The sequence below is a fragment of the Mustela erminea genome, chromosome 3 (assembly GCF_009829155.1).
Source record: "Mustela erminea isolate mMusErm1 chromosome 3, mMusErm1.Pri, whole genome shotgun sequence".
In the NCBI taxonomy this organism is placed as follows: Eukaryota; Metazoa; Chordata; class Mammalia; order Carnivora; family Mustelidae; genus Mustela; species Mustela erminea.
Window position 1 is genome coordinate 105,911,792 of NC_045616.1, and position 24,710 is coordinate 105,936,501.

The 24,710-nt window shown below is 46.0% G+C and overlaps 1 protein-coding gene across 1 annotated transcript in view; it reads left to right on the forward strand.

Moving 5' to 3' along the window:
- Nucleotides 1-24,710, forward strand: part of SLIT3 (slit guidance ligand 3) — a 589,888-nt gene that overhangs the window by 89,566 nt on the left and 475,612 nt on the right. The window contains exon 4 of the mRNA XM_032334904.1: nucleotides 10,970-11,041. Within this exon, the coding sequence (XP_032190795.1) occupies nucleotides 10,970-11,041 (72 nt within the window). The remainder of the gene's footprint in view (nucleotides 1-10,969; nucleotides 11,042-24,710) is intronic.

The following is a 24,710-nucleotide window of genomic DNA, read 5'->3' on the forward strand; positions in this document are numbered from 1 at the left end:
ATGACCTCTGTCTCACTCCATTTGGGCCTGTAACAAAATAGCGCAGACTGGGTAGCATAAAGCAACAGGGAGTTATTTCTCACAATCTGGAGGCCGGCAGTCCAAGGTCAGGGTACCAACGTGGTTATGTTCAATGGAGGGCACTCTTCTGGGCTGCAGGTTGCTGACCTCTTGTCATTCCTCACCTGGTGGAGAGAGCAGTAGAGCTCTCTGGAACCTGCTTCGGAAAGGTATTAATCCCGTTCATGAGGGCTCTGCTCTCAAATCCTAATCAATTCCCTAAGTCCCATCTCCTAAATCATCACCTTGGGGGTTAGGATCACAGCGTATGAATGTGGTAGGGGCAGGGGGACAGAAGCATTCAGCCGGTGACAACACCCCTTACTTTCTTAATCCACACAAATATCATGGCCCATTTTCATAAGAATTCTAACTCCCTGAACTCCCTTGTCCATCTCTCCCTGTTGTGGTTCCTGCAAAAACCCTAACCTAGGCTGAATTCAATTTCGCTTGTGTGCACCCCATCACCCAGGCAGCTTGGATGTGTCCGGAGAACAAACACATGCTTATGGAGGCAGATCTCGCCTACAACTCAGGATCACTAACCTCACCAGCTGCTGACCCACCAACCTCTAGCCTTTCCTGGTCGGTTCACGCTCCTGCTCTTTCTTGGAAAACTGTGTCTTACCTTCTCCCCTCAGTCACCCACCACCCTTCTCCCCTCCTCAATCTCTGCAGACAATCTAGCTTCAGAGGAGACCTTCATAGATTCCCACCACTGTGTCTGCCATCACCTGTCCCCTAACTTCTGCCTGCCCTGCTGTTGCCACAGACAACCTTTGGCCCTTTCGAGGGCCATTGCCATCACCTGTGCACTGGAATTTTCCCTATCACCTGTTCAGGAGCGTTGCTCTTAACAATTTTCCCGTCATCCCCTGCATCATCGATTTCCCCTGTTTACCAGATCACTCTCATCAGCATAGAAGTATGTTGCAACTCCCCTCTCCATCTAAAAACAAAAAGCCTTTCTTGACTCCATATCCCCTGCTAGCTACCAGCCTGTTTTCTCTCCTCCTTGATAGCAACCCCCCCTGAAAATCCTTGTTTGCCCTTGATTTCCTCCTCCCACTCTTTCTTGAGCCTCTCCAGTGAATAGGTCATGCCAACCTCTGTAGCAAGCTGCTCTCTCCAGGTCACCAGTGAGCTCCTCCTTTCTAGATGCAGTGTCATCCTTCTCTTTGTCTACCTCTCAGCAGCAGTCCCACCCCACCTAGGAACTCTCTCCCCTCACTTGGCTTCCACGATTCTGCCCTCCCTTGCTTCTCCTTCTACCACTGGTGGCTGTTTCTTGCTATCTCTGCTCTCCAGCAGATGGTACCCCCCACCACTCATCCTCATTCCTCTTCTCCTTTCTTCATCTCCCATGGCAAGACCATGGTTCGTGCCTTTCAATATCATCAACTTCCTATTTTGGTCTTATAATTAAAGCCCAGATTGGCATATCCAGTGGTCTATCAGGTGTCTCCACATGGATATTTCTAAGCACATCAGATCTAATATATCCAGATCTGATCCTCAGACCTTCTCTACCCATACTCCTCCCCGATCTCTAGTAGCAGTAGTTCTACGGTTTGAGATGCGCAGGCCCCACCACAGTGTCCACATTCCTTCCCCTGTCTCTCAAGCCTCACTTCAGTCCACTGGCAAATCCTGTCTGCACCACCTTCAGAACATTCCTATCTTAACACCTCCACGGCTGCCACCCTGGTCACTGGGTAAAGAAAATTCCCAGAGAAGGGAAGAGCATGTGTAAACACCCTGAGGCAGGAGAGGATGCAAGACTAGAATGTCCCAGAAGGGATCAAGGCATGATTTTTGAGTCAGGAGCTGCCTGCCTTGTCAGTGTGAGGACGTCACCTTGGGGATGCAAGTTGTGGCCAATGTCAAGGGGTCTGCTTGTCTGGAATGGATCTGGTCAGCTCTGACAGATATACGTGACTCTGTGAGGTTGCATGCTCTGTATCTGTGGTAAATGTTAGGTGCCTTGTCTGGGTCTGTGCGTTCCCATGCATGCATAAATGCATGTTTTCTCCCCCTAGATACGTTTTCCTGGAGTCTGAGTCCTCAGTGTTCTAATGTGGTTTCATGTACAGTCTACTGGGAAATTCCCAGAGACCCCTGCTCTTGAATTTAGTCCTGGATAAAGCAGCCTATTAGTCATAGTCCCTGGGGTTCTCTGAATTGTTTTAGGCAAAAGTGACTTAGGTCTTATAGGTCAGCCACCCTGGAACAAGAGGGTTCAAGGCTTTCTGGAAGGAGGGATATTGGGCTTATGGGTCAGAGGCAAAGCAGGCTCAAGCCACTGATGTGCTCTGCTTTCTTTCTAACGACTGTATAATTGGAGGAAAATTGGTCCAACGTGAGGTGCAGGAAAGTTCAAAAAGGGTTGTTTGGGAGTCTGTGTGCTTGTTTTCTTTTCATGCTAGAGTCCTGGGTTAGATCCCAGCAAGGTGAGATCCTGGGCAAGCCCCAGAGCTCTCTGAAACCATATGTAAATCTCAGTACAAAGTCACCTACAAGGGCAGGCAGGGAAGTTCTCAATAGACAGATCCTTTGGGTCTGAAACATGAACAAGAATAAATGGCTTGTAGCAATGGCTCCGGATTTCCCTCCTGTTCTGGGAACAGTGATTCTGGGAATCTTAGAGCCTTCCAGAGGGGCAGTATCGTTAAATAGGCCTTGGACAGTAAAGCCAAGAGAGCACAGGGTCAGTTTCCTAGTCTGCTTTGACTCAGTTTCTCTAGCTGTAAAACAGACAAAAGCTCTCTGTTACTGACCTCCCTCCCACGATTGTCACAAGGCCTGCTGGTCAACCAAGCACCAAAGTATTAAGGAAGGAGAATGTTGAAGTGGTTCAAAGCACAGGCTCTGGTGTGAGAGAGATCTCTTTCCAAACCTTGTTGATCAGCTGTGTGACTTTGGAGAAGTTACTGAATCTATCTATGCCTCAGTTTCCTTATGTAATAGAATGGCAGTTAACAGTGTTTTTTTTTTTTTTTTAAGAGTCACTTTAAGGGTAAAAAGAGAGAGTATATATAAAACATCTCATACCATATAGCGTAAGTGCCCTATCTTGAGAGAAAAAACTAAGAAAAAAAGACACAAAACGGACAAAGAGGTCATGACTGTTGCTGTGATGCTAAGACAAGCTGGCTATTGTGATAGTTTTCACCAAACACCCAAGATCCCTGCTGATGTCCCAGCTTCCTTTACAGTTAGGTTTCCATTAGTTCTGGCCAACAGACTGAGAGCAGAGGTGTTAGGAGTCACCACTTGGTCAAGAAACCCAAGAACTGGTATGGCTCCTTGTTTCCTGTCTCCACCAGCCCAGCGGCCTTGGAGGCTGTGCCTTCCCTACGTCATCTCACAAGACTGAGCAAGTCCTTTATGTGAGTGTAGAATCTGCATTTACTGTGTTAACCCAGTGAGATTGGGGAACTCATCTGTTATGCTAATAGCCTTGCAGACCAGCACAGTCGTCCATACAGGAGAAGTAAATCTATTTCTGGCCTCCTGGGGGATCTAAGGATGATGATGGTGACAAGAACAGTCGCTGTAACAGTCGCTGTTTATTGAGCCTTGAGGAGCAGGGGAGAGACCTGTGCAGATGTTAAGCTATTCATTCCTCTTAGGGACCTCATGAAGTAAAGATTTTGCTATTACATAGGAATCGTGTTCCTGAAATAAACTTTATTTTTAAAATGGTTTTTCTGGGGTACCTGGGTGGCTCAGTCAGTTAAGCATCCGATTCTTGATTTCAGCTCAGGTTATGATCTCAGGGTCCCTGGGATCAAGCCCTGCACGGGGCTTTGTGCTCAGCGGGGAGTCTGCTTGAGAGTCTCTCCCTGTCTTCGTCTGCGCCTTTTCCTGTTCTCTCTCTCTCTCAATTAATAAATAAATCTTTTTAAAAAATAAAAACAAATAAAATGGGTTTATGAAGAAAAAACTGCTTAGGGGGTAGAATTTTAGAAAGTTATTTCTCTCACAGAAGTATCAAAAATAAAGGTTTTAATTGCTATTAAGGACATTTTGAAGTTACAAACTAAAAATAACAGATTTTCAAAATTGGCATAACCAGCCTAAATGTCAGTGAGCAAATGTTGAATTCTGTGGAAGATAAGACTCAGGTCAACTTGCTCCTGAACCATCAAAATAAATTGTGGTTTGGACCAGAAGTGCTATTAAAAGGAAGCCCCCACTAGATCTCAAGAAAGCTGCTAGCAAAAATAAATAAATAAATACATAAATTTTAAATGGAAATCCCAGTGGCAAAGAAGAATCAGTCACCCAATAGACATGGCCATGAATGCTGAAGCAAATAGGCTTTTTGTCCACACATGTGGGAAGCATTTCCGGTCATGACAGTGATGTAAACCAACAACATCACAAGTCCGTTTTCTTACTGAACTGATCAGATGACATATAGTTTGCATTATGAAATTTGCATAGCAGGAAAAAAGCCTGAATGTGATTTGACCAGTGAGGAAACCAAGAAGATAAGAGGACATCAGCGTTTACAGGGAACAACTGTAGAAATAGCACCACGTCAGGGCTGTCAGCTTTTTTCACTTGCCGACATTCAAGTTTTTTCCCTAATGCTCACAGAGTTCCCTTGATGTATAGTGACACCTGCTTACCCTCATGGATGATGGTGGCCCCCTCTGAGCTAGGATTTGAGACCTCTGCCGTTGGGGGCTGCCCTTCCTCTGGGCTTAGCTGGAGACTCAGCTCCGGGGTCCTCTCTATCTATCCCCTCCTTTTTGGGGGGAGGGAGGGTTTCAAATCTAGTTTAATAAAACAGCAAGGGATTCAAGGCAGTTCTCACTTCACAGTGTGGTCCTTGGTGGGGTGAGGGATGGTCGAGGCCAACTCTGCAGACGAGCTCAATCCAAAACCCTCTCCTGGCGACACCGGGGTTGGGGTTGGGGAGTGCTGCCCTGGCCCCGTGGAGGACCGCACTCCAATTTGTAAACAGAAACATAAATAAAACGGGGGCAGCTGGGAAAGAGAAGGACCAGGACCCCAAACCATCGTGCTGGGGAGCTTCAACAGAAGAACGACCTACAGGGTCGTTCAGCTCCGTGGTCCTCTCCATCTATCCACCAGGGGAGGCTTAGAGCTTCCGCTCTGAGCGACAGGGACACTTTGGCCTTGTTGCTTAGACATGTTGACATTTCTGAAAGTACCAGTTGACCCAGAGAGCATCTAGGCAGTCGAGGAAAGTGCCTGGGGCTAGGGAACCAATTAATTTCATTACTAAAGTAAACAGTCCCGGTGACCTTTGGGAGTTAGCACATTTTGACTTTTCCCCTCCTTCAGGCCATAGCTGGGCAGCTGGACATGCCACTGTTCCCTGAGGAAAGGAAGGCTTGGCCGTGCGGTGGCCTTGCCTTGGCCTGCTGCTGACATACATGCTTTCTTCCTGGACGCCTCTCGCCCCACGTCCTTCACCCAGCGGGGGAAGTACTGAATGAGCCCTGCAGTTCTTGCCTTGCCTGTCAGTGAGGCAGGGGAATCTGCAAGAAGCTTCTGGAAAATGCAGATAGACGAGTGGGCCCTCTGGGAGTTATGTTCGCCTCCAAACAGGATGGCTCCTGTCACCTAACCCAGGAAGGCTGTTGATTCTTCAGCCTCCCCAAATTTGCCATTCTTCCCTTATGATTTATTCATAAAATTCAGCAGGCCCTTCCTGAACACCACCCACTGCGTGCCTGAGGCTGTGTGGGCTAAAGCTGGGACAGCAGGAAGATAGTAGATGTATTTTCTACTCTGGAGGACCTTCAGAACTTAATGGGTAGATGAGACTCACACATTAGGTGATAAGTTGAGACAGTGTATCATGAAGAGCTAATTAAATATTATTATGATACATGGCAGCTAAGAGCACAGATACAGCATCTGATGTCTGGGTTCAAATCCCATCACCCGCATTTTGATCAAGTTTGACTCTGGGCAGATGCTTTAACCTCTTTAGTCTGCTGTTTCCTTATTATAGGGCTACTGAGGGTACAAGCCTCCATGTGTTTCTGTGGGAATTAGGTGGGGCAGTGCAGGTAATGTGCCTAGTACAGTGCCTAAGTCATGGCCTCACTGTTTTTACCAGCTACTGATCTTAGTTGTTAGAACGTATTTGAGAGACCCCAGTAGTACAGAAATCAGGAATCTGAACACGCCACATTCTGTGTGCTGGTCTCCCTTCTCTGTTCCTTTAGCAGTGACTGGTAATCTCAACTGATCAGTTACTCAGTTAACAGGAGCCCCAGGGAAAGGTTTTAATACCTCCACCCCTGTAACTCCTTCCCACTCTGTTGATGATGCCTCCCATGTATCTCCTACACCCCAGTCCCACTCTTATCCCTTTTTTTTTAAATTTATTTATTTGACAGACAGAGATCCCCAGTTGGCAGAGAGAGAGAGAGAGGAGGAAGCAGGCTCCCCGCTGAGCAGAAAGCCCGATGTGGGGCTTGATCTCAGAACCCTGGGATCATGACCCAAGCCAAAGGCAAAGGCTTTAACGCACGGAGCCACCCAGGTGCCGCTCCCATTCTCATCCTTAAACCAGGTCCTCAAACAGCCAGGTGAATTACACAAGAGCCCTCTTAACTAGTCTCCTTGGTTCCTTTTTTTGCTCTCTGCTAAACCGGGTTTATTGATACTCCAGAGGACTTTCTAAAATCCAAACCAGATGATCATTCCCTTGCTCACACCCCTCCTGTGGCTTCCCATTACTCTCAGGAAACACCCGAGCCCAGCCCCTTTATCATGACCTACAAGGGTCCTTGCTGTAGGACCCCTGCCTAGATTTATAGCTTCATCGCTTCTGTTTCTCATGTCATCCTCACGATCCAGCAAGGCAACCCACTCCCTAAGTGCTCCTGGGTCTCATGGCCCTCCGTGGCCAGGCACAAGTCTCTAAACCTCTGTCCCTGTCCCCTGAAAAGTTGCACGCATGCTTCAGAACTAAATTCCAACCACTTCCTTTGGGAAGCCTTCCTTTACCAGGTCTGGGTTCACTGGCCCCACTCTGTTCTCCTATGATATCTTTGTTTTCATGCCTATCTTCTCCACTACTGTCTGCTAATTTAGAAGGGAATTTTCTTGTTCATCTTTGTATGTTCGTATTGAAAAAGGGCTGGAGAGAAGGATGGATGGTGGTTGGATGGAAAGCTAGATGGATGGATGGATGGATGGATGATTGAAAGGGTAGATAAATGGACTAATTCAACAAAAAAAAGTGTCGAAACCTCTAATCAGATCTTACACCCAGGTGCCTCCAGGAAGGTGATAGCAATACTATAAAACTTTGATGTTCAGGCTGAAAAGCAGTATGACCTTGAAACTCCTAGCCAGTGGATTTTTGACCTTGATGCTGCCCATTGTTCTAGCAGGAAAGCTAAAAATGAGTACTGATCTCAGAGGGAGGGGGACAGCCAGGTGGACTTCATCTCCTCACTGACCTGGCCTGTGGCCTGTTTGTCAAGCTCCTCAGGTCTGCCCTCATATGGGTCCCATTCAGTCCTTTTCTCCATCCAGGCATCAGGGATCTATTTTCAGCTGGAACCGTGGCAGGGGATTTCAACCTTTGGTTCCAGGATGACAGAGCCTCGGATGGCATGAATGATCGAGGGCCTCACGGCCAGTACTCCCGTCTGCAGCCCAGGGCTTTTCTGTCCACTTACCAGGACAGTGACACCTTACCTACTATTTTCCTGCTCAGGGGCTGCTGTGCAGCAGCTACATGGGGAAATGCACCTTACGCAGCTTGGAGCCTTCATCGGCTCTTCAAGGAAGACCTTTCGGCTGGCTTGGTTAGTGTGTAAATCCTGGAATAAACTGGAACTGAAACAGAGCATCGAACTCCTTGGGATAGGGGAAACCAGCACGAGGCCCGCCCAGGCCGCCGCGGAAAAACCCGGAGGCTGTGGGAGAAGAGCCTAGCCCAGCTGCCCTGGAAGGCTCATCAGGGTTTACAGAGCAGCAGGCAGAGCACAATTGGCTCAGTTTGGTTGTGTTTTTATTTTTGTCCAGCCACAAATACTGAAAAATGATTCCTTCCCTTCCTGGAGCCCTGGAGCCAAGCTGGTTTTATTTTTAGCTTCAACTCTGGTTTGGGGCTTTTAGAACTAAACACCCTACCCCGCTACAGGCCACGGCGGGCCAGATTCTCGCATTTTTGCCTAGACTGGAGCGTCGGTCGCCTGAATGTAGCTCTCACTCTGCTTTGTGGGGCTATGACAATAGAGGGTGGTTCCAGACAAACCCACAGAGAGACCCGTTCTGGCCTTAGGGACCTCCTAGGGAGTCCTTTTCAGGGAGGGAAGCATATCCAGGGAGGATGGTTGTGTGGGGTGGGGCACAGGGGGTGGCAACCGAGGATGAAAGGGAGCCAAAGGGAGAAAAAAGAAGAAAAGGAAAGAGGAAGGGAGCTGTCAGTTATTGCAAGGCTTCCAGTGGTTCGTTTTTCAGAACCGGGGCTCTGGAGTTCGAATGCCTGGGTCCTGATGCTGTCCCTACCCCTTCCTCACGCCATGGCCTTGTGGAAATGTGCCCAGCCGCTCGGGGCACCGGCGTCCTCAGCTGTGAGGTGTGGATCATAATGGTGCCTTCATCCGGGTTCTACTGCCTGCCATCCTGCCCAGCATCGGACGTGCAGTTAGGACTCAACATGCATCATTTATTATCATAATATTACCATGTTATTATCACCATGTTCTTACTGCAGTGCTAGACACTTAGGCATATACTGTGTCATCATGAATTACTGTAACACAACGAATAGGGTTATTTTGCACATGGAACCCTGAGGCTCAGCAGGGCTAGGCTAGGTCCCACAGAGAGATCAAGGTATCATTAGACCTGGCCCCAGCCCTAGCCGGCCCCAAAGTCATACCACCACGTCTCCCCTGGGATCTGTGCTCCCACATGATGTAAAGGGGCCTATCGCTGACCGTTGGGGAACTGATCTAAATAAGCAGCTAGATTACCCCTCACCCTCCCCGGGGCCCCCCTTGTCTCTCCATTTTAATGACAAGAGCACAATGAGTAGATACTGGGAATGATCAAAAGAACACTGGTCAAACTCATGGAAACAGAAAGCGTAGTGGTGGCTATCAGGGACTGGATGGGGCAGGGCCGGGGTTGTCCGAGGGGGATAGTGTTTCAGTTTTGCAAGATGAGAAAGATCCAGAGATCTGCACAACAATGTGAATGTACTTAACACTGATGAACTATACACTTAAAAATGGTTAAGGTGGAAAAAGAATTTTTTTTTTTTTTTAACCACAATTAACAAGAAATTTAAAAAGAGCACTGGTGTGGGAGTCAGGCTGCGGTGGGGATGAGGCAGGGAATTTGAGCTTATCCCGTCCAACTTCCCAGCCTCTTGTCTGGCCTCCTTGCCATCATGGGGCTCACTAACAGCATCACTGGTCTGTACCTGCCCATATACAACGTGAGCCCCTTTAGGGTTAAGCAGCACACTGCTGACAAGAGCCTTACTCTGGCGTCTTAAATGCTCCTCTCTTACATGCTTTGCCCTTTTTAACCCCCTCCTAGTTCCCTGTCCCTCTCAAGTATTTGGCCATCAACCTGGGATGAAAGGGGGAAAATGCCAAAATCCCACCCAGGGAATTGTATCTGCTTGGCCCCTCGGAGAGTGTGGGCTTTGGGGGCAGAAGCAGAGATGAAGCTCACCTTTTCTTCAGTTTGCTTAACTCTAAGAAGATAATAATGGTTGTCCCAGGTAACCAAAGAGGCACTTCACTCTAAGGAAGAAATTCAACTGTTCTTTTCTCTAGGACATTCTGGGGACAGATTTGGAGACACTGATTTGGACACTCACTGATGATCCTAGGAGAGGGGGGCGTGGGAGCCAGCAGGGAACAAGGTCTCCCTCTTGGCCTCCCACTCCCAGGAGAGCAGCCCTCCTGGAGGCCACAACAAGGGTTCCGGGTCCTTTGGAAACACTTGTGGCCTTCTTTACTATTGGCATTAGTATTGACCATTCTCAGGAGGGTGCCTGGCTGGCTTCCAACGTGGGGCATCCATTCTGGCTGAGTTTACCTCCAGCCACGTGGCATGCCCACACTGTGACCTTTGACCTGGAGCCGACTGCCCCATTAGGCGCAGTGGGGCAGGGTCCAGGGCCAGCATTACTTCCAGAGGCCCAAGGAAGTGCTTTAATTTCTTTTAAAATTATAAGGGAAAAAGAAAAAAAAACTTTTCAGGTCAAAGTAAATTTTATTATATATAGTATAATATGTTTTATACCTACAAACTTATAAAATATATTAATGTTTTATAGAGACAGGGACCCGCAAAGGCAAAAGTGCCAAGGGCCCATGGAAGTTAGAATGCGGCCCTGCTCTGGGCCAAAGAGCCAGGCTGGCAGGGATTCCATTTGTCTCCTCAACCTGTGGCTTCTTCAACTCCCATAATAACTGCTGTCTCCCCACCACACCACCACCACCACCACTGTCTAGGATAGAATATTCTCTCTGGTAGTTTATTTCTTTTTAGGGACCCACTTTGCAGCTTAGTTTCATCACTGGCAAGAGCTACCCAGAGCACATGGCCAGAGAGTTTCAAAAGCCTTGCGTGGGATCTGTGGGAAAGAATGTGGGATCAGTTAGTGATGTCTGTCTGTCTGTCCTAGGCTCGTGCTGGGGGAATGGCAGCACGCATGCTGTGTTCTTGCCTGTGACTGACCTTTACCTTCTGTCCTCGACTTGACTGCCCACTTTCCGAGACAGAATATGCCTTAACGTGATGTGCATACCACGCTGAAAAATCTGGAAGATCTCTTTATACCTGTTGATTGATTGATTAATTGATTGAAGTGATATCTGTCAATACACCTGATCCAGTTTAATGTCCCCTGACATCCTCTCATTCTTCTCTTTATCTGCAGGCGCCTGAACAAGAATAAGCTCCAGGTCCTCCCGGAATTGCTTTTTCAGAGTACACCGAAGCTCACCAGACTGTGAGTAGAATTGAATTGTGTTTTCTGCCTGGTGTCCTGCCTGGCTTTGGTGATATGTATATTGTGATTGCCTTCGTGAGTGGAGCCTGGTGCCAGGCACAGCTTGGCAGTTAAACCGTCTGCACGGGGACTTGGAGCTGGGCTTCAACGTGGTGTGCCCCCACACCCAACTTTTTGCCCCCTTTCTTCAGAGACCAGTGGCGTAAGTGACCACTGAGAGCTAGTGACTTGCAGTAGGTCTCTTCTTTGCAAGAAAAGACATGATGTCGTTTAACATGGGTCTGACCTTACCTCAGGGAAATGCTCTGAGGATGGGATTCAAGATGGGTTTATTTACAGGAGACAGCAGTGGTGTCGGAAGGCATTGGATTGGACAGATCATTCCAGCCTCACCACCCTGCAGATTAGAACACCTCTTGCCCTTTTCCTGCCTCCTACCACCACCAGCCTGGGAACTCTGGGTCTGGAGATCTGTGGTTTTGTGGGAAAAGGAAAAAAACACCTTGAATTTGGCTTTCTCTTCTGGAATGATCCAGGGTATAATGCAGGGGGGCAGATTGGAGATGCTTCTGTGCATTTCTACAGTCTGAGAGTGTGGAGGGTCAGAAGCTGGAGATGCACGTCAGAATGGAGACTGTGGTTTGCATGTCTTGGGTGTTAGGCAAGTGCTTGTGCACTGATGGTGAACGGCTCCGTGACCCTGAACCTCCACGTCATACTGACTCTTGTAGCTCTTGGGGTATGCTGGGTTGGCCCAAGCCTTGGTTTTCTGAATGGAGAGACAGAGTCTGGCTGCTTAGTCGTCAAGCAGTGAGATTTACAGCCTCGCTGGGAAGACTCTAACATTACCGGGGAGGCTCCAAACTTGTGGCCGCAATTCACATTCCTAGTGGCTGTGTTTAATACCTGTTTATGCAGTCGAGCAATGTATGTAGGCTCCAGGATACATTGGGCAATATGAAACACATGTCACTGTGTGTACTTAAGAATGAGCTCTGAATTAGGGATCTGTATCCATATCTGTATCTGTGGGTACACACAAAGAAAGAGACCATATACCTAAGTGTATTTGAAAGGGTACTTTGTTGGAACAAGAACAGTAAGGGTTGGTTTGTGTTTAAGTGGTAAGCAGCGTGGCTCGCCTTCTCTAGGACACACCTGTACCTTTTGTCAAAGTCTCCTCGTGCTGTTTACTGCATTTCTCTGGCTCAGACCACCTGGATCACTTTGCTAAACATGAACAAGAACATGACCCCACCCCCTTCCACCATTCCTCTCTGAGCCCACCCTGATGAGCGTGAGGGTGGATAAAGGGACATTCGGCAGCCTGGGTGTCCAGCCGAGCTGGATAAGCAGTACGAAATGGGCATGAGGGGCAACAACCGGGTTTTTAATTTCCTAGTCCTGTAGCGTTCTTTCCCTCTGTGCTCACTTACTAGCCGTCTCTGCACCCAGCACTACGTTGTGCCTTTTCAGCTGGCTCCTAATTAAGGCTGGCTATCTGTTCTTCATTGGGAACGTCAGCGTCACTTTCTAGGCACACAGAGGGTGGCCATGGGGCTGGGACTGCTGGAAGGCTTGGAGCAGGTGGGGTCTGACCATTCTGCTTGTTGTAGAACGTTGGGTGGGCTGGTTTTTGCTCACGGAATGTGGCCTCCCAGCTGCTCCCCATGGCCATCAAAGTGATGCCTCTTTTATTCTAGGCTGCTCTTGATCCGATCAGAGGAGGAATTTCAAGCATCGAGATGCTGGGGGCCAGGCCCGGGCAGACAGCCCGGGGCATGGGAAATCCCAGGGTGGCATCCTGTCATTTTCTGAGAGAGGTTAAGGGAGTCACTTTCCCTTCTGTGCCTGAATATCCTCATCAGTAAAAGGCAGACGCCCCTCTTCCCTTTCACCTTCCTCACTGAGGAGTTGTAAGCCTCAGACGAGATCACAGTGTGGGTGTGTTTTCTAGGGTTTACAGTGCGGCGTGAGTGTCCTCACCAAGATAACTGTGACTACTCCTACACTCCCCATCCCCTCCACCTGGCTCTCTGTTCTCTCTCTCTGGGATGCGTGAAGGGACTGGGAGTTGCTGTGAGCGCCGAGGTGGGTGACACTGCCGGAAGAGCTGCAGCCGGGAAGGCGGGGATGACATTCGACTCGGTGTGGTGTCCGTCCCTCTCCAGGTCCTAGCCAGGCACCGAGGCTGGCATATATCAGCTCCCAGTGAGAAGAGAAGGATGCAGGCCTAGGTGTACAAACAATGCCCTTAGGCTCTGGTTCTTTTATCCCCCCTTTCACTCATGCATTCATTCACTCATTCATTCATTCAACAAGCTCTTCCACTATCCCTTTTCCAGCCTGGCTTCTGCTGGGTTTTCGGCTATAGACATGAAGGATGCCCACTTCTCTGTGTGCCTCATCATAACACATTCTGAATGGCTGCCAAAAAGCTGAGAGCTAAATATAATTTTTTTTTTTTTTTTATTGAAGGAACTATATTAACCCAGGTTTCAGCTATAATCAGCAATCCCTTTTTTCTCTCTGGGCTTGATCTTTGATTTTTCTTAATGGCCCCATTGTGTCTTTGTCTTATTTTGTCAGCCACTCCAGGGCCTTTTTGGAAGTAAGCTGGGTACAAATTAGAAATCAATAAATGTGCAATCATGAGTGTGTATACATATGCCACTAGCTCTGTTTTAAAAGAGCATTGCATCTCAATAGACACAGTGAGCCATTTACTAGGGAATGCTAAATGTGGGTACTGTGTGGCTGTCTACTCTGTAGTATGCCATGTGGGATAAGTAGCAATTCTGGACACGCCTTTTCCTTTCTTGTTAGATCTGTAGACAAAAACTGCCTAATACTCAGTGTTTATCCAAAGAATACCTTTTGGAAAGGCTATGGGCATGTAATAAGATGTTTTCAGGAGTGATTGGAAAGGGAAATAATATTTATTGAAAACCTGCAATTATAATAATGCTACTAAACAGTAAGTGACAGAACTGTGACTAAAGTTAGTTTAATCCAAAGAGAAAATATATTTGTTTATATACCCGGGAAGTCCGGAAATAGTTAAGGATGGCTTCAGGAACAATTGGATCCAGGGGCTTGGTGATGTCATTAGAACTTCATCTAACTCCTCCATCATGTGTAGCAGTACACCTGCAGCAGTGAAACAATGGTGGATTGCTTAGCCTTGGTCACGCGTCTATGTCAGAGCACATCACTGTTGCCAAAGAGGTGGTGTCCTTTGACTGATCCAAGTTTGGGTCATGGGTTCATCTCACCTGTTTGGGGATAAGAGCATGGGTTTCCCAAAAGAAATAATAATTCTGTTATCAGAAAATAGGGGGAGTGATGCCAAGCTTAAAAATGACAGATGTCTGCGAGTTTATTGAGCAACTACTTTGTGCAGACTGCTGTGCTTTAACTGAGAGCTTTGGGTCCTCAGTAACACTTCAGGGTAATAACAGTAGCAAACCCGTGAACTGGCAAGTGCTGGTCTGAGCACTTTATGTAGAACTCGCTTGCTACTCCTACCAACCCTAGGGGTTAGGTGCTATGACTATTATTGTTCCATCAGTGTGAAACTTTGGCTCAGAGAGGTGAAGAGCTCACCCAATGTCCTACAACTATCAAGTAACAGAACCAAAATTCAAATTTGGGTAGTCTGCCTTTGGAGTCTGTGCTTTTCTCTACTACAGTCAGCTCCCTGCCTCAATACTCCCATTTTATAGTAGAGGAAACTACAACTCAGAATTTAAATTACTTGCCCACGTGGCCCACATTTCTAAGAAGAAGCTCTACCCTGGGACTGTGCCTCGATTCTCAGATTTAACCTTTACAATCTCTGCAATCCTGCAAAGAGAGCATTCTCAAATCTTCTTCTGAAGCTCAAAGGGGTTATCTAACTTACCCCATAGCTGTGTAACCAAGGAACAATGGAACTGGGACTCGAATGTGTGTCTGTGTTCCTGCAGGGTCCTTCCTTTCCTGCCATGCCAAGCTAGCTATTGTGACGGCCTGAAGTGATGATAAAAAAGAGATTGATATTGGACCTGTCATATATCCAAGTGTTTCTGCCAGACCTTTGCTGGTCTCTCCACCCCCATTCACCCCCAGATCCAGCACCATTGATTCATTGGTCCATATGCATATTAGTGGTATGTCTGTCCTCTTACCCTGTTTTCAAGCACCAGAGTACAAGCCAGAGCATCCTAGAGCTTGGAAGTGCCCTGAGGTTTAGGTAACATCACTGTGGTTGATAAAGGGCCAGCAAGGTCTCTGTCGTGCCTTGGGCACTCAGTAAATATTAGCTCCCTCTCCCACCCCCATCTTGACATAGATCATGAGGTTCTCAAGTGTCGGGAATGTGTTTCTGCTCTTCCTAAGTTGCCTACCATTCCTGACCCAGAGCTGAGCATAGGAGGTGGCAGTAGACTGAAGGGGTTAAGGGGGCCGTGAGACTGTGGACAAGTCACTTAACCTCCTTGGGTCTCAGGTTCCTCGCCAGTAAAATAAACAAGATAACCTACTTCTCCACACTGTGGTGAGGATAAATGAAAGTAACCCATGCACAACCTTCAGCTTTGACTCTGGCGCATAGCGCATGCTCAGGGAAAGATGGCTCTGGGTGACGTTGCTAGTTGATGTGAGCGTATGTAGGTCAGGGCTTTGATATCTGTGGTTAACACTTCCACACCTGGCAAAGACTTCAGATTCCAAAAGAGATGAGGGTGAGGAGACACTGCACTTGGGGTGGGAAGATCCTGGTCTTCACGCAGGCTCCACCACTCACAAGCTCTGTGTCCTTAGACATGTTATTTCCCCTCTCTGGGCCTCAGTTATCTCATCTAGAGAGGACAGGATGGAACACAGCCTGTTACATGGTCTATAGGTTATTAATTCCTCCCCTCCCCCCCTTTTTTTGTATCCCCTTCTAGCTTTCTCTTTCACCTACACATGGGAGAGGGAACAAAGGATTTCTGGTTGTTTGGTGGTTAAAGTGTTAATGTTGCCAAAAATCATTAGAAGGAGCAGAAGATGAGATAAAAACTGTGATTAAAAGTCCTTTGCATTTTACCAGAGCACCTGGGTGACACAGTTGGTTAAGTGTCCGTCCGACTCTTGAACTTCGCTCAGGTTGTGATCTCATGATTGTGAGGTTGAGTCCTGCATCAGGCTCGGGGCTCAGTGCAGAGTCTGCTTCAGATTCTCCCCCTCTGACTCACCCCCACTCTTTCTCTCTCAAGTGTGACTGTGGTTTTTAAGGGTTTGACTTCTCCATATGAGGATGAGCAGACCACTGAGGTCCTTGTGGCCCATCTGTTCTGGATTCATAACCAAAGAGCCCATTCAATATATGATGGTGGTTTAAAGCCCGTAGCTGAACAAGCAGTATTTCGTAGCAGACCAGCACTGCCCGCCCCCATCCCGCAATTCTTCCCCACTCAGTTCTACGAGGTATGTGACAGCTTTAAAAAAAACTGCCACTGTGGTTAAACCCCCTGGCCCTTACTTGGATCTATAGAGTTGCAAGACACTTAGAAGGTTAATCCCTGAGGCAGCTGAAAACACTAGGAAGTGTGGCCAACTGACCAGCCTGGAGTCACTGGGCTGTTGTCACAATAGATCAGCATGCATCCAGAGTTAAAGGCTCTGAAGCCTCAGTTTCCAGGGAACTGACATCCAGTGAGGGAGCCCTCCTCCCAACTCTCATTCCTGCTTGAGTGTACCTCTCCTTCCTCTTCACCATTGGCCGCCCTTGTGGCCACCTTGCATGTACGTGCCCCGTACCCCCAAACAGACAGGATGCTGCATTCAGCAAGGTGCTCTAGGTGTCCCTTTGAGGCAGCCCAGTGGGAAAGTAAAGAATGTGGCCTTTGGAAGGGTATAGACCTGGGTTTGGATCCTGCTCTCCCGTGACGCTGGGCAAGTAGTTTCAACTTTCTCGGTCTTGGGTTGATTCACTGCAAAATTGTGCCTGTCTTGGTTTGCTCAAGCTGCCATAGCAAAGGAGCTCAGATTGGATGGCTTAAACAACAGAGATTCATTTTCTCATAGTTTGGATCCTGGCAGGGTTGTTTTCCTTGGTCTCTCTCCTTGTTTTAGAGATGGCGGTCTTCTTGTGCTGCTTCGCATGGTTGTCCTCTGTTCGTGCTCAGCCCCGGTGTCTCTCCTTCTTCTCATAAGGACATCAGTGACACTTGCTTAGGCCCTACCCTAATGCATATGTTTTAACATAATCACCTCTGTAAAGACCTGATCTCCAAATATAGTAACATTCAGAAGTAATGAGGCCAAGGGCTTAAATATGAATTTAGGGGCTGGGAATGATGCATCAGCCCATAATAGTTCCCAAGTGCGTATTATATATTTGCGTGGATTAGGTGCTTTATGACCTGCTTCTATCTATAGTCTCTTACTTAATCTCAGGTTTAGGGTGTCAGATACTATAAAGTATCCATTTTAGAGATAAAGAAACAGAGTCCTAGAGATATGGACAGCTTGCCCAAGGTCAGAGCCAGCAACTGGCAGAACTAAAATTCAAACCCAAGCTTGCCTGACTCCAGGGTCCACACCCCTAACCACAGTCTCCTTACTGTATTTATGAGAAGTTAGTAACATATGAAAGTGCCAGGCACCTAGTAGAACCTCAGTTAACGTTTGTCCCTTTATGCCTTTGAAGCCTTAAATGAGCCCAGGCTTGGTGAGTGACTGGGTATTACCATACCTCTAGGTAATACCTTTTGCTGTTCGTAGATCCGTTCGCAGCCACCTTAGTCTTTCAGCTCTGCATTAAACTTGAAAACATAACTACATGCAGTATGTGTCGCCGTAAAACTCTATATCGATGTGAAACAGTACTATAAAAATGAAAAACCAGTGGAGAAAACAAAAATCATACTACTCAATTTTCCAGCAGAGTTGTTATCTGATGTGGTGAAATGATAATAGGACAACGGGGAAACCAATCCGTCAGGACGGTGCGGGTTTCGGAAACAGCCCGCCTGCCTGGAGCTCGGTCCCAGAGACCTGCTCCCCCTGTGCTAGCCCTGCCTTCAGAGGCCAGGGATGGACCAGCCTCACCGTCGCAGACGTGGGGTCACTTTTTCCAGGGGCACAGCCACCAAAAGCTCATGGAAAATATCCCTGCAAACTGGAGCTCCTGCCCCCCCTCCTCCTGCATTCCCCCACTCCCTGAACACTGCAGTGAGGCCCTGGCCTTCGGTTGGCTTTACAGAGGGCCTCACCAACTACAAGTTTCGTCATGTGCTTAAGGACAGGTTTAGCTTTAATCTTCATGTGAGCAGATAGTGGGTTACAGCGGGGGCTGTGTCACTCCTGGGATTTCTATTTCATGTGAGTTGCAATCTGGCTGTAGTACTTTAAGCTAAAGCCAGGAGAGAAGGCATGGAAGGTTTCTTTTCTCCACCACTGAGGCATTATCCGGCTGAGCACAGAAGCCTGCAGACTATCCACAGCGCTGACTACACGCTAATGCTTTGATTGTCTTATAGACTTTTAAATGGTAACATTTTAGAGTGAGGAATAAGTTATATAGGCCAGAATTTTTCAAACTTCACTGTGCATCTGAACACCTGGGGATCTTGTTAAAATGTGGGTTCTGGTTCTGTAGGTCAAGGGTGGCCCTAAGAGTCTATGTTTGTAACAAACTTCCAGGTGATGCCCCTGGCCCAGGACCACATTTGGTGAGCAAGGATCTAGATTCCACTGCTTCTCAGACTTAGAATTTGTGGGGGGGAAATTCCCTTGCAATATTGATTAAAATGTTGATTCCCAGGCCATGTAACCAAGAGATCTCGTTCAGTAGATCTGGAATGGACCTGGGTTCTGACTTTGTACATAGGCACCCTATGTGATTTTGGTGTGTGTCACACATAAGCATACTTCGAGAAACACTGATCTAGTACTAGATTTGATCTAGTACAAATCTAGTATAGTTACTTTATAGATTTTGGAGTAGGCAAAAAACCCAGACATTTCTGGGAGCACCTGTTATGTACTAGACACCCTTGGCACATACAGTCTTCTTTAGTTCTCCTGTGGGGTTGGTATTTTTGTGCCTACTGCACAGATGATGGAACTGAAGCCTAAGAGACTAACTCACCAGGAGTACTCCCAGGGCTTTCTGACCCCAATTCTATGGATTGATTTCAACCTTATCATATGCCTCCTGTGCTATAACACGCCTTACCAAAGAGAGAGAAAATAATCATGGATCTCTGAAGCTTCAGTGTTTTGTACTTTTATGCTTATATGAGTGTATATGGGCAGATGCTCATATCTGATATCTAAAGCATTAAGATATCTAAAGCATTTAAGACTTTATAGACTTAAATAAATGTGTGCAAGTAGACCTTCCTAAGTTCCCTATAACGTATCAAAAGTAGAGTTGGGTTTTATATTTTAAAACTCTTCTGCCCTTTGGGCCAACAGAAGAACTTTCTAAAGTGATCAGGTAATACTTGAACTGAGAACATCCTGTCAGACGGAAAAGTTTTTTTGGTGGTTTTTGTTTTTTGTTTTTGGGGTTTTTTTTTTCCAGAAAAAAAAAAACCAAGCTGTGACTTTACAATGCTTTGGAATTACAGAATATGCTTGTAATTTTTACAATTCTGCACAGACTTCTTGGCCACATCTGGTTGATATTACTGGCAGGGATATATGGGGGAATAAACCATGGGCTGGAATGTGAAACATCCCACAAAATGAGTTTCTTATAGGTTGCTGCATAAAACATTTTGATTCTCCCTCTCTTTGGAAGGATGGCTTAAGTGATTTCATGGATTAGTATTTCTTTGGTTTGAAGGTAAGGTTTTTTTGCTGGTCTACTTGGTGGGGGATCCAAGATGGCTTTCTGAAGATGTGTGCAAAGGGTTAACCATTGTACAGCCGTGCCATGGATCAGGGTGAGAAACGGCACCCTTGAAGGAAGTCAGACAAAACTGGACACTGGTAATAATGGTGAAACCCTGGGGCCAACTGAAGTGCCACAGAAAAAGGAAAAATATAAAGACACAAGGTTATATGTGTAAGGGGTTCAGAAAAGCTCCTGAATTTTTGTTCTAGTGATACATTAAACAGCTCACAGCAAGAAGAGCTCAGCTCCTTGCACACACAGCCGGAAGCCTTCATATGGTGGTGTGTTCTCTGTGCTGTATGTGAAAACAGTGAGTTGGGAAAGTGGAAAAATAAAACAAACACCCAGCTGATACCTGGCACGTAGTCAATTCCCTACTGGGGACATTCCTGCTCAATCCCCAGGAAGAGAACCGTGTGATCGGGGACAACTAAAATATTCATTGAACACCTAGTGTGTGTGTGTGTGTGTGTGTGTGTGTGAGAGAGAGAGAGAGAGAGAGAGAGAAACGTCCTGGTTTTTGGGATGCTGAGTATAGAATGCAGACATGTCTAATCTGAGCCTGGAGGGTGTGAGCATGGGCTTCTTGCCACCTGGCTTCTTCTCAGACTTCCTTGGCTCAGACCCACCTGCAGAGTTGGAACCTCTCTCTACAACACCATGTGCTGCTCTCAGCACCTTGTGGCATGTGATAAAGTCAGCTAGCCTCAGCACGGCTGTGTGGCCATCACTGAGGGTGCTCACATAAAGACTGTGTTCTCAGTGGCAACTTAGGCCATTAATGAGAAGGAGAACCAGAGGCCAGCCTATGTACATACCCTGGGATCCTTGTTCCCCTTCTCTGGAGTTAGAAACTCTCAAGGGAATTGAGAATATCAGGGAATTATCACATTGTACATAGAGAAATATGAGCATTTTGAGGTGGGTGGACCGCAAACACACATTCTTCAATTGCCTGAATGATGCAAATGTACCCACATCTAATAATCTTGAATTGTTTGTTCTTGAACCACATTTAGCATCAACAGAAACATTTCTAAAGAGCCTAATCATCTCTTATTTTCAACCAACATTTGGGAATCTTTCCAGGGGACAAATAATGTTTTAATTTGATGTCCCAAATCCTAGCATAATTTCAAATTATTTAAAAAAAAAAAAGTCTGTAACTTGGATTTCTTCTGTCTTTCCTGTGGGCTCAGTATCCTATATGTTGAACATTCATTTTCATTTGTTAGGTTTGTAGTCCTTTACAAAGTCCTGGAGACTGAAGATTGTAATGAAAATGTTCACACAATATTAATAAGAGCCAAACTATACTAACACAGTACTGTCTGAAACAAATAGAAATGGAGAAATTTGAGGAGGCAATTCAAGACGGCATCATAGGAAGACCTTGAACTCACCTCTTCCCGCAGGCATGCCAAATGTATAGCTACATACAGAACAATTCTCTATGAAAAACACCTGTAAACTAGCTGAACAGCTCCTCCACAACAAAAGATAAAAAGGCCACACTGGAATGATTAGGAAAGGCAGAGATGTGATCTTGCCAAAATCCCCACCCCTAATGGGGGTCTACCCAATAGTGGGAGGGATCCCACAAATATGGAGTGTATCTCTAAGGAACAAGGGATTCAAACCCCATATTAGGTATCCCAATCATTGGGACATGCAATGAAGAAATGAGCCTACAAAATATCTGACCTTAAAAACTGAGGGAGCTTATATCCAAGGGACCTCCAGGGCTCTAGGAAACTGAGACTCCACTTTTAAAGGGCTCAGACAAAGATTGACTCACCCCAAGACCCAGCTCAAAAGCAGCAAACTGAAAGGAGCCTAGACTATCTCTGAAGGAGAGTCATTGGCTAAGCTTAAAGGGTCTACCAGAGGTGTAGGAGTCTGTTAGAGCTCTCTCTAGGACAGAGGCACAGGCAGGCACCATATTTGTACTTTCCCTCTTTCTAGTGCTGCTTATCCCATCCCTGTGCTCTCCTGCAGCCTTCCCAAACCTGGTAAGTAAGCTCATCCCAGCCCCAAATGCCCCCATAGCCCTGCCCTGCAAAACCTGGTGGGCCTATTTGCCCTGGCGCAATGCTCCCCCCTGCCTCCACCCTGCAAAACTGACTTGGAAAGCTCATTCCAGCCTGGCATTCTTTTTCCAACCTGGCACTCTCCTGGGGTCTCAAAAAAAGATGCAGTTCTTAGAAGGCTAAGACACTGGGGGCAGTGCATAGACATCAGGCTGAAACACACACCCCCAGGCTTCCTGTGACCACTCCTTTAAAACTAGGAAAGGTACGCGGTTTGCCTAATACCGGAAATGAACACAGAGAGTCAAGCAAAACAAGGCAACAGAGGAATATGCTCCTTGTAAAAAAATAAGATAAAACCCTAGGAAAAATTCTTAATGGAGATAAGTAATTTACCTGATAAAGAGTTCAAAGTGTGGTCATAAAGATGAGAGAGAAGGAGAGGAGAAACAAGAGAAGAGCAGGGGAAGAGAGAGGAGAGTAAGGAGAGGAGGTGAAGAGAGGGGAGAGGAGGCGGGCAGGGAAGGGAATGGAAGAAAGAGATATTCGTCAATCAGGACAAGAATGGATGAACACCGGGATAATTTTAAGGAAGAGAGAAAAAAAATATAAGAAAGTACCAAGCCAAAGTCGCAGAGTTGAGGAATATAAGTTAACTTAAAAAAAATACACCAAGGGGGCTCCTGGGTGGCTCAGTGGGTTAAGCCTCTGCCTTCGGCTCAGGTCATGATCCCAGGGTCCTGGGATTGAGCCCCATAGGATTGAGCCCCTGGGATTGAGGCTCTCTGCTCAGCAGGGAAGCTGCTTCCCTTCCTCTCTCTCTCTCTCTCTCTCTCTCTGCCTGCCTCTCTGCCTACTTGTGATCTCTGTCATATAAATAAATAAAGTCTTTAAAAAAAATAAAAGAAAAAGAATAAAATACTTAGGAATAAATTTAACAAAGGAAATAAAAGACCTGTACACTGAAAACTGCAAGAAACTGATGAGAACACAAAATAGAGAGCTAGCTATTCCATGCCTATGGAGTAGAAGTATTAATATTGTTAAAATGTCCATATTACCCAAAGCGATTTACAGATTCAGTGCAATCCCTATCAAAATCCCAGTGGCATTTTTCACAGAAATAGCACAAACAATCCTAAAATTTTTATGGAACCATAAATATTCTGAATAGCCAAAGCAATTTTGAGAGGTATGCCCATGTGCCCTTTGTAACTATATTAGAAAGTTATAGTAATGAAAAATGTATGGTATTGGCACAAAGACAGACACATAGGTCAAAGAAACAGAATAGCGAGCCCTGAAACCCTTTCATATATGGTCAATTAATTCATGACAAAGGAGGCAAGAATATACAATGGAGGAAGGCCAGTGTCTTCAGTAAATGATACTGGGGGAATTGAAGAGCCATATACAAAAGAATGAAACTGGACCACTATCTTACACCATATACAAAAATTAATTCACACTGGATTAAAGACTTAAATATAAGACCAGACACCATAAAACTCCTAGAAGGAAACATAAGTGGTAAGCTCCTTGACATCACTCTTAGAGATAGTTTTTGTATTTGACTCCACGGTAATGGCAATGAAAGCAAAAATGAACAAATGGGGTTATATCAAACATAAAGCCTTCTTCACAGTGAAGGAAACTATCAACAATGTTTTTCAATCCAGTCTACCAAGTGGGAGAAAATATTTGCAAATCATGTGTCTGATAAGGGTTTAATATCTAAAATATATTTTTAAAAGTCATACAACTCAATAACAACTAAAAAGTCTGGTTAAAAAATGGGCAGAGGATCTGAATAGACATTTTTTCAAAGAAGACAGACAGGCACATAAAAAGATGCTTAATGTCACTAATCACCAGGGAAATGAAAGGCAAAGCCACAGTGTACCCTGATGTTTATAGCAGTAATGTCCACAATAGTCAAAATATGGAAAGAGCCCAGATGTCCATCAAAAGATGAATGGATAGAGAAGATGTGATATCTATCTATCTATCTATCTGTCACATCTTCACACACACACACACACACACACACACACAATGGAATATTACTCAGCCACAAGAATGAAATTTTGCCATTTGCAATGACATGGATGGAACCAGCAGGTATTAAACTGAGCAAATTAATCAGTCAGAGAAAGACAAATACCATATAATTTCACTCATATGTGAATTTAAGAAACAAAACAGATGAACATAGGGAAGGAAAAGATAAATAAGATAAAAACAGAGAAGGAGGCAAGCCCTAAGAGACTCTTAACCATAAAGAACAAACTGAGGGTCGCTGGAGGGGAAGGTATAATTGGGTGATGGGCATCAAGAAGGGCACTTGACTTTCTCCGCTTGACTTATTTTGCTAAGCATGATACGCTCTAGTTCCATCCACATTGTCGTGAGGGTTGCTGGTGGGAGGGGGGTTGGGAGAAGGGGGGTGGGGTTATGGACATTGGGGAGGGTGTGTGCTTTGGTGAGTGCTGTGAAGTGTGTAAACCTGGTGATTCACAGACCTGTACCCCTGGGGATAAAAATATATGTTTATAAAAAATAAAAAATTTAAAAGAAAAAAAAAAAAGAAGGGCACTTGATGTAAAGAGCACTCGGTGTTATATGCAACTGATGAATCACTGAATTTTACCCCTAAAAACTAATAATACACTATATGGTATTTAAATTGAATTTAAATAAAAATAAAAAACCAATGAGATATCATCTCATAATGTGAAAATGACCATTATCATAAAGATGAGAAATA